The sequence below is a fragment of the Arachis stenosperma genome, chromosome 9 (genome assembly GCF_014773155.1).
Source record: "Arachis stenosperma cultivar V10309 chromosome 9, arast.V10309.gnm1.PFL2, whole genome shotgun sequence".
In the NCBI taxonomy this organism is placed as follows: domain Eukaryota; kingdom Viridiplantae; phylum Streptophyta; class Magnoliopsida; order Fabales; family Fabaceae; genus Arachis; species Arachis stenosperma.
Window position 1 is genome coordinate 158,621,118 of NC_080385.1, and position 16,939 is coordinate 158,638,056.

Genomic DNA, 16,939 nt, shown 5'->3' on the forward strand with positions numbered 1-16,939 from the left:
GCAATTATTGATGGGCATATGATTTTTGAATTATATGATGAGGGTTTTTTCGATTCTATGGCATAAGAAAGCCCAAACAAAGAAGCAATGAAGCAAAGTGAAGGGCTCCATACCAAAATAACACAAGAAAGAGGTACTAGTAAGTAGTAAGTATAGTAGTAAGTGTTGTAGTAATAGTAGTAGTAGGCAGAGAATAAGAGAGTGATAGACCCTGATCTGACCCCTCTTCTTTGCTGGCAGAAACAAAAAGGTTTTGAGATTATTTTTGTGTTTTGCAACAAACAAAACAAGCCAAAAGGGGGTGGCGTTGCGTTTTATTTAAAAACTCGTGTCGTTTTTCTGCCCTCGTTTTTGCGTTGCGTTGCGCCAGCTAATTCCTCTTTCATTCCTTCTCCGCAGTCTCCACCAAACGCCACCACCGCGCCGCCCTCCCCGTTCTCTCCTTATTCCGGTAGCGATGGCGGCGACTGCCACGTGGCAGCCACAGGAGCAAGGGTTCAAGGAGATCTGCGGCCTCCTCGAGCAGCAGATTTCGCATTCTTCTTCCGCTGACAAGGCTCAGATTTGGCAGCACCTTCAGCACTACTCTCAGTTCCCCGACTTCAACAATTACCTCGCCTTCATCTTCTCTCGTGCTGAGGTTTCCATCAATTCTCACTTCTCAGCTCTTTTTTTTTTAATTTAATTTTTTGGTGTTAACTATGGTTTTTGTTTCCAATGCTCAGCTGGACTCGGTTCTAATTTTTGTGGTGCTTAATTTCGCATTGGTATTGAAAATACTAGGGTTTATTGTATTGTTTCTTTTGTGACCTTTTATCTTTTTTTGAATGATTCGTTGCTTTTTTTTTTATGCCTTCAATTTTGACTGGTGGATGCCCTTTGGATTTCACTGATATGCTTTGATTTTGGTGTGAATGGATGATGAGGATCGCCTGCTGTTGTTTTTGGGATGAGGGAACTTTTATATGTGTTTGTGATGGCATAGGCTGTTTGTGTTGGAATCTTTTCAATTTGAACGTTCTAAATAAGCTCTAGTAGCGTTGGAACTCGTTGATGAATGTGATTATTTGGTTTTCAATAGGGAACATCAGTGGAGGTTAGGCAAGCTGCGGGTCTTTATCTGAAGAATAACCTCAGAAGCACATATAAATCGTTGCTTCCTGCATACCAACAGTATGTGAAATCCGAGTTGCTGCCGTGTCTTGGGGCATCAGATAGGCACATAAGGTCCACTGCTGGAACTATTATTAGTGTTGTCGTTCAATTAGGTGGAGTTTCAGGCTGGCCTGAATTGTTGCAAGCCCTTGTAACTTGCTTGGACAGTAATGATTTGAGTCACATGGAAGGTGCAATGGATGCATTATCCAAGGTATGTTCTTCATTTTAGATTCAGGATAATGTATCTTCAAAGAAAATTGAGGTATTTCTATTGTGTAGTTACCAGAAGTTGGACTTAAGTGAAACTATAGAGATGATTTAGTCATTTTTGAAGAATATAAGAATGACTTTGTTATAGTCTAAACTGACCAAAAGTTGGACATCAGTGAAACTGAAGAGATGAAAAGTGTAAATAAAACCTATAACTAAAGTGAGAGTATGTCCATCCAGTTTCTCTTTAGCTGATCATTTTCCTTCCTGCTACCCATAATGTTGAATCACATATGAGATTTAGTCTTAGAAGCTTGATAACAGAGATGTCCTGTCATTTCTTGAGATTTCCTGCAAATTAAGTTCTTGCAATTTTGCCTTCAGCTTTTCATTTTTGCTATAGGCTAATGCTATACATAAAGTTAAAATATTAAACTTGTGAGCAGAGAGGTTGTGTATGTACTGACTACTGAGTTTTTAACTAGTTGGAGATATTCCAGTTTCAGCAACTAATACCTCAAATTTCACAAACATTTATTTCCAATAACACCTGTGTCTGTCCGATGCAGATCTGTGAGGATATTCCCCAAGTACTTGATGCTGAAGTACCTGGGTTAGCAGAGCGCCCTATTAACATATTTCTCCCCAGATTATTTCGGGTAACATCAGTATTTTATTCTTTATGTTTTGTTTTTGTGTACTTTCTGTACCTTTATCCTCAATCCTCTTATTTTCCCCTTTTTTAATAGTTTTTCCAGTCACCTCATGCTTCATTAAGAAAGCTGTCATTGGGTTCTGTAAATCAGTACATTATGTTAATGCCTACTGTAAGTATATTAAGAGACTTTATCACCTCAGTTATGTGGTTATTAAATATAGTATTGGTGTTTACAATTGTATTAATGATCTAATCACTCTTTTATAGGCCTTGTACGTATCCATGGATCAATATCTCCAAGGTTTATTTATCCTTTCAAATGACCCTAATTCTGAAGTGCGGAAATTGGTTAGTTCTTACCAAAGATATATATTTTAATTTTTCAATTTCGTTATTGCTGAATTATCTAATGCTTCCTCTCTATCCAGTATATTTTTGTTTGTCATTAACTTTCACTCTGTTTGCTGCATATTCTACTTTGTTGTATGTGAATTTTATATTTATAATCAAGGAGTGTCAAGACTAGCACTAGGCCCTGTTAATTTTTTTTATGTTGCTATCCTTTTAATTTTTTACTGCTTATTGCAAGGAGTTGTCTGATTTTTCTCTTATTTGTTGTGGATTTTTACTGTTACTGATCAATGTTAGAAACAATGAATCAATCTGAGTTTACATTGATGTTCAGGTTTGTGCAGCGTTTGTCCAGCTAATTGAAGTTCGTCCATCTTTCTTAGAGGTGAGCATCTTGTTTTGATTCCCTGAAGTTTTATTAGCTAATAAGAATATGTTAGAAGATAACGTGGGGAATTTGTTATTTGCTTAAAATTTATGAGTGTTAACGTAGCATTTATGAGACTTCACTTAATATATTAAACTTTTGGGGTAGGTGTTATATGACAGAAATAATGTATTTCATTTGGAAAGTTTAATGTCCAACTATGTAGCCATGTTTTTACATTCTTATGTTGCATCTATGCTTTATTTTCCTTAAGTACATTTCTAATCTTCTCTTCGTCTCAGTGATATTCTTCTTTTATCAAAAGATACAAAAATTCACCCCACTTGAACAAACAAGGACTAAATGTCTTGCCTATAGCCAGATGTTTTCCACTTTTCCTTAAAATTAATACTACCTGTATCATCTCCTTTTCTGATACAATTGTCCTCTGCACTGCAGCCACATTTAAGGAATGTGATTGAGTACATGTTGCAAGTCAACAAGGACACAGATGATGAAGTTGCCCTCGAAGCCTGTGAATTCTGGTACTCTTTTATTTGTGGTTGTTATTTTCTCAAGTAAATTTCTGCCCTTTAAATATTTGGACGTTTGGTTCCTTTTCTTTTTAACAATTCATATTGCAGGTCTGCATATTGTGATGCTCAACTGCCACCTGAAAATTTACGAGAATTCTTGCCTCGTTTAATTCCGGTAAAAGTGGTTACACTTGTTTCCTTAATAACTGCTTTACTGCCTGTCTTTGAGTTTGGTCATTAACTTTATCTGTTGCATCATGTAGATTTTGTTGTCAAACATGGCTTATGCAGATGACGACGAATCTCTTGTTGAAGCTGAGGTTCTCTCCTTTCCTTCTCATTAATAAGTCTTTTTTCTCAATATATTAAAGAACGATTTTTGGTTAACTTTATCATTCTTTTTGCCATGGATTAGTCTTTATTTCTACTTTTTTTTTATCCTTTTAGGAAGAAGGATCTCAACCAGATCGAGACCAGGTATAATTGCTTATTGATTGAGTTACCGGATCTTCTTTGGTTTGAAACTATCTTTTTTCCTCATTTAATGGGTTAATATCACAGGATCTTAAACCGCGATTTCATGTATCAAGGTTTCATGGATCAGATGAAATCGATGATGATGTACGTTTTATCTGATTCTTCACTTTCCTTTTCTCAGTATTTGATTAATATTTTCGATTCTAACTCTACATTTCCCTCATCTAAATATGTATTTTCTTTCTCTCATGTTTACAGGATGATGACGTTGTCAATACATGGAATCTACGGAAATGCAGTGCTGCCGCTCTAGATATTCTCTCAAATGTGTTTGGAGATGAGATCCTTCCAACTTTGATGCCTATTGTTCAGGTTATATACATCTTGTCATCGTGATTTTGGAACAGGTTCAAATTCTCATAATGGCTAGAGAATGAGTTGTCCTGCTGAACTGGTAGTCATCAATCCAGAATATGCATGATGTAATAAATCCGATATGAAAGTAATTATGTATGTGAGATATTGATAGCCACCACTTTTGTTGGTTAGTCTCTATGTGGACATCGTAGTAACTAATAGAGTTACTTCTTGACGTGGAGGCACTATTTTAGTAATTCTGTACAATGTATGACTCCATTCTGAGATATACTAAGTTGGCAAAGAATATGTGGCTATGTGCAGGCCAAGTTGTCAACTGCTGGTGATGATGCTTGGAAAGAAAGGGAAGCTGCTGTCTTGGCTCTTGGGGCGATAGGAGAGGGTTGCATCAATGGTCTTTATCCTCATTTGGCTGAGGTATTCTGTTGTTTGGTTCTGATGACTTTAATCCTTGGCAGAAGGTGTAATTGTGGGAAAATTTAGTTTAACTTGTTTGAAGTTTGATTAAATCATGCTATCATCAGTTTGTGTAATTTTTGTTTCAATACTTTGGTGGTGTTTGGATTGTCTCTGAGATAGAAATACAGACACAAATGGATAATTTTTTGTTTCTACTTTTAGCAAGTATAGTAAATATAAGAATTTGGACAGAAAAAGTGTCTTTGTCCCTATATCCACAACCGAATGAGCTTATGAGTCCAATGTTTCTGTATTTTCTGTCTACAGTATTTGTAGCTTACTGTTGTTTTGATAGGTTGTCTCCTGACTTGCTGACTAAGACTTTTGCTGCATTCTAGATAAATTTACCCTCTTAGTAGAGCTGCTCCTAGCCAAAAACTAAAAATTACAACTTGCACTCTGAAAAACTCTTTGTGCTGTTGTTGTTTCTTCTTTCATGCTACCTGATTTACACACAATTATGTTGCTGTGTGTGAGTGTCTGTATGTTAGTTTTCTGAATTTTATTCATTTGCTAAAAAGAGGTAAAACATTTTTTTGATACTGGTTAAATTCCAGTCTCTTAACTGGCATTCATACCTGATGTCCTGATGGACCCTTGTTTTATTTTATGATCTAATTTATTTATTTCTTATGCTTATTCACTCATGAAAGCTTTTCAATTTATTCTCTTAAGTTTATCACTTATTTCTTGCTCACTGATGCAAAGCATTAAAATAATTCATTATACTGCATTTGTAGATTGTGGCATTTCTAATCCCCCTTCTTGATGATAAGTTTCCTTTGATACGAAGTATTTCATGCTGGACACTCTCTCGGTTTAGCAAATTTATTGTTCAGGTATGAATAAGTTTCTGTTCCCTCCCCTGCAGTTACCCAACTCTGTTCCTTGGCACTTTTTATTATTGTTATTAATTATCATTATCATTATTATTATAATAGTTAAATAGTTTCTGGATTGAAATCAGAAAACTACTTTCTACAAGGATCCTTAAGTGCTATTGGTTAGCCAACTTATTAAAAAAATAGAAACAGGATGAATACTTGGCGAATTGATATCCAATGTTTGTTGATACATAAATGGATAGATATAATATAATGGAACCTGTTATATGTGTATTTAGTTGTTATTTTTCTTATTATTTGAATTCTTACATGTGCCTATGTTAGGGTATTGGACACCCAAAAGGCTATGACCAATTTGATAGTGTTCTTATGGGTCTTCTTCGAAGAATTTTGGATGATAATAAGCGGGTGCAAGAGGCTGCTTGTTCAGCTTTTGCAACACTTGAAGAGGTTCTGACTACAATATCTGTTTGTTTTCGCCTAATGAATCATATTCAGTTATCCAATTTACTTAATTTTATGTATGGCCCACATTTGGTTTACTTCAAACAGGAGGCTGCAGAAGAGTTGGCACCACGATTAGAAATTATATTGAAGCACCTGATGCTAGCGTTTGGGAAATATCAGGTTATTTTCTGACATTCGTCTTTTCATTGCAATGACGATACACAATTCTTGTTTTCGTTTCTTGCAAACTGAACTTCATTGGGATGAACACCACTTAATTGTTACTGTATCGTATCACTTTCCTCTTCTCATCGCATGCATGCTCATACATCTTCAATTGTGATTTCTTGTTCTAAACTTTAGAGACGAAATCTCAGAATTGTATATGATGCCATTGGAACTCTAGCTGAAGCTGTTGGTGGGGAGCTGAATCAGGTATGTTATTTTTAATAGCTTCCCATGGAAGGATAAGCAACCTTCGCTAAGTAGAAGTTTCTCTTTTTCTCTTAGATTATTTTTCTTAATTTATTATCGAGATATTTGAATTCTTTTGTGTCTAATGCATTTCCATATGAACTTGCTTCTTTCCTTGTTTTGCAGCCTGTTTATCTTGACATTCTCATGCCACCATTAATAGAGAAATGGCAGCAACTTTCAAATTCAGACAAAGATCTCTTTCCTCTCTTGGAATGCTTTACATCTATAGCACATGTATGCACCGCACTTTTTCTTATGTTTTATTTGTTAGGAGATGTCTTATCTCGTCTATGATATGTACTTTGAAAACATTTATTTCACATTTTGATGTCTCAGTATAGGTCCTCTGTTTTCTGTCAATTTTGTAACTTCTACGGTATGCTTTGATTTCCAGTTCTCACATGCATCTCTGAATATTTTCATGATTTGGTTGTAATAAATCAAAATAACTAAATTGGCAATTTCAGTACTTTCCTTTACTGCCATCATTACTAGCATGATCCAAGCAGCTTCAGAATTACAATTGTTAGTTTAAGTTTCAGTTGCTTTGAAAGTTGTGGCCACATTTGATTCATCTCATTGGTGCTATTTATGTTGATAATAAGCTCCATTATTACACCTTTGCTTTTTGCATACAAGGTTCTACTACAGTCAACTTAATGATATGGTTTCTGCTGCATTTTATAATGATTTATTTCTCATACTGAAAGTTTAGTCCATATATTGTCTAAATATGTGTTTTCTGCTAGTAGTTGTAAGATATCATTCTCAAGAGCTATTTATACCTGCTTTAAGGAAATTTTCCTATAATTCTTAAAGGTTTATATGGGATATCTTTGTGGCATCAATGCATTTCCTTGCATCTGATATAAATTATTGTGTTTTGTTTGGAACAGGCATTGGGCACAGGATTCTCTCAATTTGCTGAACCAGTATTTAAGAGGTGCATAAATATAATCCAGACCCAACAATTTGCAAAGGTTATGGTCGCTTTGATTGATTCGATCAATTAATATTCAGTTTAATGTGAAGGTAATGGGTGCGATTTATATTTTCTCCTAACATGTCCAGTGTATACTTCTATTTTCAGGCTGATCCTGTTGCAGCTGGTGTTCAGTATGACAAGGAATTCATTGTATGCTCTCTTGATCTGCTATCAGGACTAGCAGAGGGTCTTGGCAGCGGAATAGAGAGTCTGGTAACCATGGAAAAATCTATATATTGCTGAATTACTTCTGTAAATTTATTACAAAGACAGCCATATACATGGCGCCAATATGATATAGTGCTTTTTAGATATTTAACTTCACCTGTTCACTTTTTGTTCCGAGCATCAGGATTTACATTCAAAATAATTATGTTATTTTGTAATCTTGTTTCAGTTTTTAATGGTCAGAAATTCTGCATCTTCTGGACTTTCCCATCTTATGCTGTTTGACACCTTGATATGTACACTTCTGCAGGTTTCACAATGTTCCTTGAGGGACCTACTTCTGCATTGCTGTGTGGATGATGCTCCTGATGTTCGACAAAGTGCCTTTGCATTACTTGGAGACCTTGCTCGAGTAAGACCTTTGCATTACTCAAGCTACCAACAGGATTGGCTTTTTGGTCCTTATATTTTGTTTGACACATTTGAAAGGCCCAAATTATCTTCTTTATTATTATTAGTATTATTATTTTTTAAAAAAGGGTTGTTGGTTGGGATGGAACAGTTTTATTCTGTATCTTTGTTGACGATATTATTCTACTGTAATTTGATTAGGTATGCCCAATTCATTTGCACCCTCGTTTGTCTGAGTTTCTTGAGGCTGCAGCCAAGCAGCTGGTATGTGTATTTCTGGTATTAGTTTAGGGTTCAGCTGAGTGGTTGTATTTTTTCAATTATTTTACTAATGTACTATGTTATCTATACAGGAAATTTCTAAGGTTAAAGAGGCTATTTCAGTAGCAAATAATGCATGCTGGGCTATTGGAGAACTTGCAGTTAAGGTATGCTAATGTTATATGCTACATTCTGACTAAATCTTGTAGAACTGTATCGTAGCTGGAATCTAATTGGCTTAGTCAGAGTTATGTGCATAATGTAGTTTTAAACTGTTTGTTTCAAAAGCCAATTAGGACAAATGGCTCTGCTCTTTGTGACTGCTATTTGGCTGTTATCTTTAATTTTCCGCTTATGTTTTTTTGTCTTATGAAATTTCATAGCAATATGATTGTTTTAGTTCTGGAGAGTATTTCAATTTATTTATATATTTAATAGGCATTTTTTAGATGGTTGGGGATTATATAGGTCCTGTCAGAGTTTTATGCATTCACTAAATTTTCTGTGATATGCGACAATTTCGGAAAGCATGTTATTTATCTAAACTGACCAAGAGTTGAATGGCACTCTTGTTAGACATTAGGCTTTGGATATCTTTGAAGAAATCACTATTGCTCCAGCTCCTTGTTTTGGAATAGATTCCTATAACTTGGCATTGGAGTCTCAGCTCAAATATTCTGCAAATTTTGTTATCTGATATTTATGTCTATGTGGTTTCTTTTTTCGACCATGAGTTTCCATCTGTTATTAGAGTGAATAGCTTTTGACATTAACTATTTCATAGTTATTTATCTTTTAGATAGATCTGTTGACATAGATTATGATCTTTATGTCAGGTTCGTCAGGAAGTTTCTCCCATTGTTTTAACTGTAATTTCATGCCTTGTCCCAATTCTTCAGCATGCAGAGGTAATTTTCTAATCACACTCTTTAATAAACCTTGCATTCATGTATAGTTTCTGATTGTATTCTTGTTTATTAGGGACTCAACAAGTCACTCATAGAAAACAGCGCAATAACACTAGGGAGGCTTGCATGGGTCTGTCCAGAACTTGTATCTCCACATATGGAGCATTTCATGCAACCTTGGTGCACTGCTCTGTCAATGTAAGTCGTTGAAATTCCGTTGCCCATGACTTGCATCCATGATCCCCCTAACAAATATCTTTTGTTTTTTCTGTGCGCTATAACTTTAACTGACAAAGGTGTAATCACTATATAGAGAATATAGATGCTATGGTTGTATTTCTTTCTTGAGCTAGGCATTTGGCTTTATTTGTTTGTCTTAAGATCTGATATTGAATTATTGATGCTTTAGAAATTGGTAAATGGTGGCACCTTGGTCCTTTCTTGATATATAGTTTCTTGGTATATAGAGCGCACAACATATAAAAGAGAGTAAAAGTGTGTCTACAGAATATCTTTACTTTAGGAATTGGGCATGCTTTTGCTTAATTGTCCACTGTTTCTCTGTAAGATATCATGTTTGTTGATTTAGCTCCCTGGATTTGTTGCAGGATACGGGATGATGTTGAGAAAGAAGACGCTTTTAGAGGTCTATGTGCTATGGTATGTTCTTCCTATTTGCAGTGAATGTTTTACATGTAGATTGTGAAACTTAATATTTGAGCTCTCTGTTTGTTCTCAGGTCAAAGCTAATCCTTCTGGAGCTCTAAGTTCACTTGTGTATATGTGTACAGCCATAGCAAGTTGGCATGTATGTATTGCATGCTAATCTTAAAATTCAAAGTTTTCCAGGGTTTCTGGGTGTGTATAATAAAACTCTATTTCTTTCTATAGGAAATAAGGAGTGAAGATTTACACAATGAAGTCTGCCAGGTTTTGCATGGATATAAACAGGTTAGTGTTGCGTATCTGAAAAGAATCCATCTGCTTAGGAATAAATTCATGGAAGCTGCAGTTTTTATTTTATCAAAAATGAAGATATAAATTTATGGAGTATCACTTTTCACCATCTTGGTAGAGTTCTTTGTCTGTGGCCCTCTGGTGTAAAATTTGCTATTTTTAACAGTTTCATTTTTTAATCCTGATTTCCTAAATGAAATTTACATATCAAGAGGACATGAACTAACTGGTAAGGAATGTTCCATCTTATATGCTATAGATGCTGCGTAACGGAGCATGGGACCAGTGTATGTCTGCTTTGGAGCCCCCGATAAAAGAAAAGCTTTCGAAATATCAAGTATAATTTACGTCTGCATTGACATTGTTGGTCATGTGTGTTGTCGAGCTATATATTGCTGTCATGAATCATGTTAAGCAGGAGCTTATTCTCAGTCCAAGTTTTCAGTCAGGGGTCTCAGTATTCATACAATTCGTTTGAGGTTTGATGATTATTGCCGTTTCGAAGGCCTTGAAGACCTCATTGGATGGTGTTTCCCACGGGAAATGTACAGGGGATGACTTTCAACCTTTTGGAAATGCTTGATTCTTTGTTGTCTTTATAGTTAAAAGCCTTAACTAAAAAAGGCTAGGATTTTTACTAGACCCTTGTGTTCGTCATCACAGTTTTTCAAATGTTTTAGTTTGAGTTAATAGGTTTTCTTTTGTGCCTTTGTTACACAGTTTTGTACCACCAAAGAGAGGAGGGAGATGGGGATTAAGAGAGAGGGTTGGGGGGGTTATTATGTGATCTGGCTACAGTAGTTTTCAACGTCTTTATTTATTACATTGTTTGTAATTTGTAACTCAATTTGAAAAAGATTTCAGCTGTGTTGCCTTAGGCAACTCAGCATTTGATTTTTGATTTGAGACAATAAATATCTGAACTTATGTATACTTCGTTGAACAATTTTTAACCTTCAGCGAAGAGGACCAAAATTTTGACATATTAGAGATTGAATTTTGTGCCACATAACTGAATAAGTATCATGTACTAAATAGCTTAATTTCTCTTGTTCAATGGAGCATAATCACATGATTTATATTGTGACTATATGATTTCATTTGATAACAGCAATTGTATTGAAATTGGATCAAAAGATAAATCTACGAGACTGTAAAGTTTATTTAACCGTTTTTGTATCTGTGGACAGGATTTTTCTGTTTCTAGAGAGAGATCATTGGAAAATTGTGAAAATTAAGCCGCTGGGTTATTAACTTAATATGTTGAGAATGAATACCGTTTATTTTTTTGCTATGTTCACTGCTAAATGAATACCATCTTTCTTTGTATACTATTATGTGAAAAAAATCGAGGAATGAGAATGATTAGAAAAAAACTAGAAATTCTCACGTTGCTAGCACGAGTCAAAAGTTGTATATTATGTTTACATAATGAAAGTGGGTTTTGGCAGCACAAAGTTGCATACTAGTGAGAGACACATATAGAACGTTGTGGATTGAGAAATTTGTTCTTTGCAGCTTCCAATTCTAGTCTCTCCCATCTCTTTTTTCTCCTGATATCAAGTTGGTGTGCCTCTGCTTGTTTATTTTGCATGTCAATGAGACCCTTTGTATAAAGTTCTGGGTCCATCTCTTCCAGCATCACCTTCACACTTTCTGTTAATTGCCTTACATTCTTGCTCCAGTGCCACTTGAGGTTCCTCTCCATCCCTTCTACTATCACCGGAAACACTTCCACCATCCCAGTCGTCGCCATCTTCACAAACTGTTCGTTGTTCCATACATACAGCGCTCGCTCTGCCACCTATACAACATTCATTCATTAGCAAGAAACATTGGAACAGCACCAAGTAATATGTAGTTTTTGAATCAAACCTGTGAATTCCGGCTGTTAATGCATTTAGTAATCTGTGTACAGAATGGCAAGGCCAACTTCCTATACTGATCAGGGTCAATATTGTCAACAAGATCCTCCAACTCCCCAATGAACAAGATCTCTTTTTGAGTGTTGGTTACAGGCCAATACCTGAGGATCCCTCTAACAACAACTGCACCAAGCATTGGCTCCTTCTGCACAAACTGCGAAACGCAATAAGCGAGTTGCCTATGGTAGACCTGCATCCCCTTTGTCTTATGCAGGGGAATCAGAACTCTCATCAAGAACAGCTTGTGCTCTTCCTTGAGTGGCACGGTAAATCCATTTATGATGGTTCCCCATATCTCAAGCAACTCTGCAATCCCCGGATGCCTTTCTATCTCGAAAACATGGTTCAGCAACACATCTTTCATTGACTTCCTCATGAAGGAACGATCCGTGATGAATTTTGTGTATATCTTGTGGTAAACATTCTTCAAGCTCTCGCGTTCCCTTGGATCTTCTGATTGGAAGAGTGATAGGAGCTTGAGGAGGAAAGACTGATCCATGTACACTCTCAAGGCTTCATAGTCTATGGTGATGACAAGCCTGAGCAGAATTTCATATACTATTTGGAGATGTGACCAAACTGGTGAGAATATGGAGACAGGATCTTCGTCCTCGGCGAGTTCACAGACGGAAGAAGAGGAAGAGGAGGAAGAAGAAGAACAAGAAGGGTTGTTGGCAGGTGGAGGGAGTGGCCTAAAGAGATTAGCTTGAATCATTGAGATCAATGGGGCCAAGATTCTGTGCTGCAATGGCTTCTTGGAAGATTTGAGTATGGAAATGATCCTTGAAAGTTGGATCCTCTTGGAATCTCTTTGTGCTGGAGATTCAAGAGGGTCAGTGAAGGTGAAGACAAAGGTGCAGTAAGAGATAGCAGAGAGAAGATCTTCATTCATGGGTGAAGTTGGAGAGTGTTGAATAATGGGGAAGAGAGGCTTCTCTTGCACAAACAAGTCATGGAGTGTCTTTGAGTTTCTCAAGCTACCCATCTTTTCTGATGGATCAACCCAATGTTCTTGCTTTCTTCTTTTATCACCTAACAAAGAATCTTCATTCTTGAAACCTTGCTTTTAATATAATGACTTTGCTTCTTTCTGTTTCTATGCAAAAGCCTCGGAAACTCCGGTAATGTAATCAGGCCATATGGACTGTGAAATCTTATGTCTAAAATTTCATCGTTAAATCCATGTAATAAAAGTAGTGCAATTTATAAATAATAAAGATAGACCCATTACATTTATTTATTAGTATGCATTTCTAAATATAGGATTTGTATCCTCTCTAAAATGAAAAAAATTAATTAAGAGATAAGGTGAGAGGTTAATTGTTATTAAATTTATGTAACTTTGTGAATCCTACTGTTTTAATTTAAAGATGATTTAATATTTATTTTTTTACTTTATCAATTTTCTTACTTTAGAAGAATTCAAATATGATGTGTTAGGTTTTATGTTAACAAAAAATACTGCAGCAATAAAAATAATTTTTTTTATATCAATGTTAAGTTAGGTTTACATGAAGTTTCGAACAAAAAATAGAGTCCAATTCCTTAAGAAATTACTTACTATTAGAAGTAACAAACAAATTAATATGACTTATATTTTTATCTATGATATTACAAAAAATTAATGGTTAACCTAATTAGCAAGTTATCCTTTTAGATACGAATTATTGATATAAAATATAATAAATAAAGAGTTAAAATTTGTTTAACCTAATTTAGTATTTAAATACGAGAAAAGTTTAAGGGCAGCAGAATTTATTATTTTTGGACAGCATTTTTAGCTATAGTTCAATTTTTTTAGTCTAGTTATCTAACAACATATTTTTAACTATAATTTTAAACATTATTAACACTATTGATAAAAAATAATAAATTTCGAATAATTCTCCAACATTCTTCTTTCATCAACAAGGCTGTGGCATTTTCCAAAGAGGAGTTGAACAAGAGACAAACCTGCTTATAAATGTATTCATCAGCCACCAGAATAGACACCTGAAATTATTCTCTCACTTAGAGAATGGAGAGATTTTAACGATCTTGTTTCCATTGAGAATATGTTGTTCCCTTAAAGAAAACGACACAAATATTTCTAGTGCTTATTAGCTCACGAATCCTAGTTGTTTCTTTGTCTATGTATAATGAAAAACAATGGATCTAAATCCAAGAAATGAGAGTAGCAATGCTTTAAAACTCTTATTCAAGAATCAAGAATGATGTATTTGGGTAAATATAAAAGCAGGCACTAAGCCGGAATTTGAATAAATAAGAGTGAACACAAGACTTGATAATTACTTAGTAGATCGTAAACTACTATGAAGTCAACACTTGATAATTAGATCACATCCAATATTTAATAATAGTAAGATGAACTTTGTGCACCCAAATTGACATGTAATTTTATAGGTTTGTTTTCAACTTAAATTGTATTAGTGTTGTCATGCACATAATACAAATATTTAGTGCTACAGAATTAATAATTTAATTTGTTAATAATATATAAATAATATTTAATATTAATAAAATATAAAAAAATTAAATATTGTATTTGAGTAAAAAAATTTAAACCTTCATTAGAATTAGAATAGAGTTTAAACCTAATATGTCCATTACCATTCTTAGATATAAAAAGAGTCACTTACATAAAGACATTTAAAATATTTTTTAAGATATTTTTTAATAATTAAAATTTAATACATGTAATCGATTAAATCATATTATTTTTATTAAAATTAGACCAAACAAATCAATTTAACTAAAAAATTGATAAACTAAATTTTAAACTAGTCTAAATTAATATTTTTTTTAACTACAAAAAATAACTAAAATACTTTTCTCTCTCTCTATATATATATATATAAATCTCAATCCCTCTGTCCTCTCTATGCTATCATAGTTTCTTTTTTAATATATATCTTTTAGTCATTTTTTTATAATAAAAATATTCTAATCATTTTTTATAAAAAAATATTAATTTAAATCTATTCAAGATTTGATTTATTGATTTTTCGATCAAACTAATTTGTATGGTTTAATTTTGACAAAAATAACACAGTTTAATCAATTATATATATATATATATATATATTAAATTTTAATTATTTAGAAAATATTTTAAAAAAAAAACGTTTTAAATATCTTTATCTAAATGACTTCCAAACATGACTACTAAGAGACAAAAAAATAAAAAAGAAACTTAGACATTCTTACAAACAATGGTTGATATGTAAATAAAACTAGTATAAGGTGGTTTGAATATCTGGAAGATCAGAATTAACAGAGAATTCAAGCCATCTTTTGTGCTCCACATATTTCAAACAAGGCCTCAACACAAGCCCTACCATCACAGCTGAAATGCTGATAACAAAAACCTTGAATGTTGTAAATGCCAAAACCACAAATATTAGCAATGATGGCACCAAACACATCAAAATTGCTCCTTTACTCCCAACAGGCACCTTATAAGGCCTATTGAGAGTTGGAAACTTCATCCTCAACATCACAAATGCAACAAGCTCCATAAGCATGCCAAAACAGTACAACAAGTTCTCAACAGCAACAATTTCTTGGAAGCTCAACCATGAAAGCAAGATCACCCCAGAAGCTGAGAACAGAATCCCAATAAGGGGTGTCCCAAAACTTGATCTTTTTGCAAAGAACTCAGGAAGCATTCCCCTTTCTGCCATCCCAAGAAGCTGGAATGAGTCACTACTCATCTCAGCCATAAACATTCCCATATTTGACAATGCAGATGCTGCTTGCACCCAAATTCTCAACCAAACTCCTCCAATCAATCTTGCAACTTCCGAGAAGTAACCATCGGACCATAACTCGGGGTTCACCGGAACGGCGCCGGTACCAATCAAAAGAGGAAAAAGGCATCCAAACACCACCAACAACACAGCATAGAATAGTGCTCTTGGGAGAGTTTTTTCAGGATCATCCACTTCTCCTGCCAAAGTACTAATTGAGTCCCAATAGTTCAAATTCCAGAACAATGTGTTCAAGTACAAACCCCAATTCACATTCTTCAAATCCACCATGATCCACCTTCTTGGCTTCAATCTTGGAACTGCTATAACTCCCATAACCATGAAAGGAAGCAGCGAAAAGATTCCGAGAAATACAGCAATCCAACCCACAATTGTTAAACCTCTATAGTTCATGTAAGTGAGTGCTAAAGTTAAGATTAACACTGCTATGATTCTTGGAAAACCAGATTCCAAAGCTGGAATAGCTGATTTGAGATAATCCAAGAACAAAACTGGGTATAGAGCATTGTCAATGACACCACTTAGCCATTTCATCCAACCCAATTGGAAACCCCAATAAGGACCCAATGCAGATGAAACCCAAACTACATAGCCACCATTTTCTGGAAACATTGTTCCCATTTCTGCAGTGATTAGTGCCTCAGGAACACTCCATATAAATGGGAACACCAAGAAACCAATGAGTGCTAACAATGGACCAGCTGCTCTGACTGTGTCTTCCACACCAAAGGGTCCACCTGATACCTCATAGAAGATCAAGAAGATTAGTGGTATGATTGGAACCTTCTGGAACTTCTCTAGATTTACACTGGAACCTTCTCCTCCTAGAGCTACATATTCAATAGAACCATTGGACTCCATTTCATGTGACATTTGTTACAACTCTGCATCAAAATTCATAGAAATCAAGCTATAGTAAGAAAAGAAACCTAGTTTTTTCAAACTAAAGAAGCTCATTCCCACTTTGAATTTCACACAAATTTAGTAACTATTTAACAGATTCATGTATTCACCATGAGACTTAACATTTGAACATATACTGATTTATGTTCTTCACTTCAACATTGTCTCTCTCTCTCTCTCTTTCTCTCTCCCAATCTTGTGCAAGAAAAATCCAACATTGAGAACAGAAAAGAGAATACATATTACAGAATTTCATTCTTAAGCATATTGTTCTGATAAAATGATACC

The 16,939-nt window shown here is 34.7% G+C and overlaps 3 protein-coding genes across 4 annotated transcripts; 1 reads left to right on the forward strand and 2 right to left on the reverse strand.

Moving 5' to 3' along the window:
- LOC130948510 (transportin-1) lies at nt 1-11,069 on the forward strand. 2 transcript variants are annotated; one of them, XM_057877258.1, is made up of 30 exons: nt 1-133; nt 400-640; nt 1,082-1,369; nt 1,938-2,027; nt 2,118-2,195; nt 2,294-2,374; nt 2,712-2,762; nt 3,204-3,289; nt 3,389-3,455; nt 3,544-3,600; nt 3,728-3,757; nt 3,842-3,901; nt 4,016-4,129; nt 4,439-4,552; nt 5,335-5,433; nt 5,764-5,889; nt 5,992-6,066; nt 6,250-6,321; nt 6,487-6,597; nt 7,260-7,343; nt 7,454-7,561; nt 7,827-7,928; nt 8,129-8,191; nt 8,281-8,355; nt 9,025-9,096; nt 9,170-9,294; nt 9,705-9,756; nt 9,836-9,904; nt 9,988-10,047; nt 10,313-11,069. In XM_057877258.1, the coding sequence occupies exons 2-30, from the start codon at nt 458-460 to the stop codon at nt 10,394-10,396; spliced, it is 2,676 nt and encodes an 891-aa protein (XP_057733241.1). In that variant the 5' UTR covers nt 1-133; nt 400-457; the 3' UTR covers nt 10,397-11,069. The 2 variants fall into 2 exon arrangements, with proteins under 2 accessions (XP_057733241.1, XP_057733240.1); XM_057877257.1 differs by having other exon boundaries at nt 122-250.
- A 374-nt stretch (nt 11,070-11,443) lies between these two features.
- Nucleotides 11,444-13,058, reverse strand: LOC130951590 (serine/threonine protein phosphatase 2A 57 kDa regulatory subunit B' beta isoform-like). Its single transcript, XM_057880281.1, has 2 exons — nt 11,929-13,058; nt 11,444-11,857 (listed from the first exon to the last, which is right to left on the reverse strand). The coding sequence occupies exons 1-2, from the start codon at nt 12,961-12,963 to the stop codon at nt 11,519-11,521; spliced, it is 1,374 nt and encodes a 457-aa protein (XP_057736264.1). The 5' UTR covers nt 12,964-13,058; the 3' UTR covers nt 11,444-11,518.
- Nucleotides 13,059-15,211: 2,153 nt separating this feature from the next.
- On the reverse strand, nt 15,212-16,609 carry LOC130950293 (probable polyamine transporter At1g31830). Its single transcript, XM_057878805.1, has one exon. It carries the CDS (start codon nt 16,607-16,609, stop codon nt 15,212-15,214), a length of 1,398 nt encoding a protein of 465 aa, XP_057734788.1.
- Between the last annotated feature and the right edge of the window lie 330 nt (nt 16,610-16,939).

Excerpts from the sequence above, each read along its gene's own strand:
- LOC130951590 (XM_057880281.1), bottom strand. The coding sequence starts at position 12,963 with ATGGGTAGCTTGAGAAACTCAAAGACACTCCATGACTTGTTTGTGCAA. Across the intron at positions 11,858-11,928 it reads TTAACAGCCGGAATTCACAG|GTGGCAGAGCGAGCGCTGTA; the intron begins GTTTGATTCAAA and ends AATGTTGTATAG.
- LOC130950293 (XM_057878805.1), bottom strand. The coding sequence starts at position 16,609 with ATGGAGTCCAATGGTTCTATTGAATATGTAGCTCTAGGAGGAGAAGGT.
- LOC130948510 (XM_057877258.1), top strand. The coding sequence starts at position 458 with ATGGCGGCGACTGCCACGTGGCAGCCACAGGAGCAAGGGTTCAAGGAG. Across the intron at positions 3,902-4,015 it reads CAGATGAAATCGATGATGAT|GATGATGACGTTGTCAATAC; the intron begins GTACGTTTTATC and ends TCATGTTTACAG. Across the intron at positions 7,344-7,453 it reads AGACCCAACAATTTGCAAAG|GCTGATCCTGTTGCAGCTGG; the intron begins GTTATGGTCGCT and ends TTCTATTTTCAG.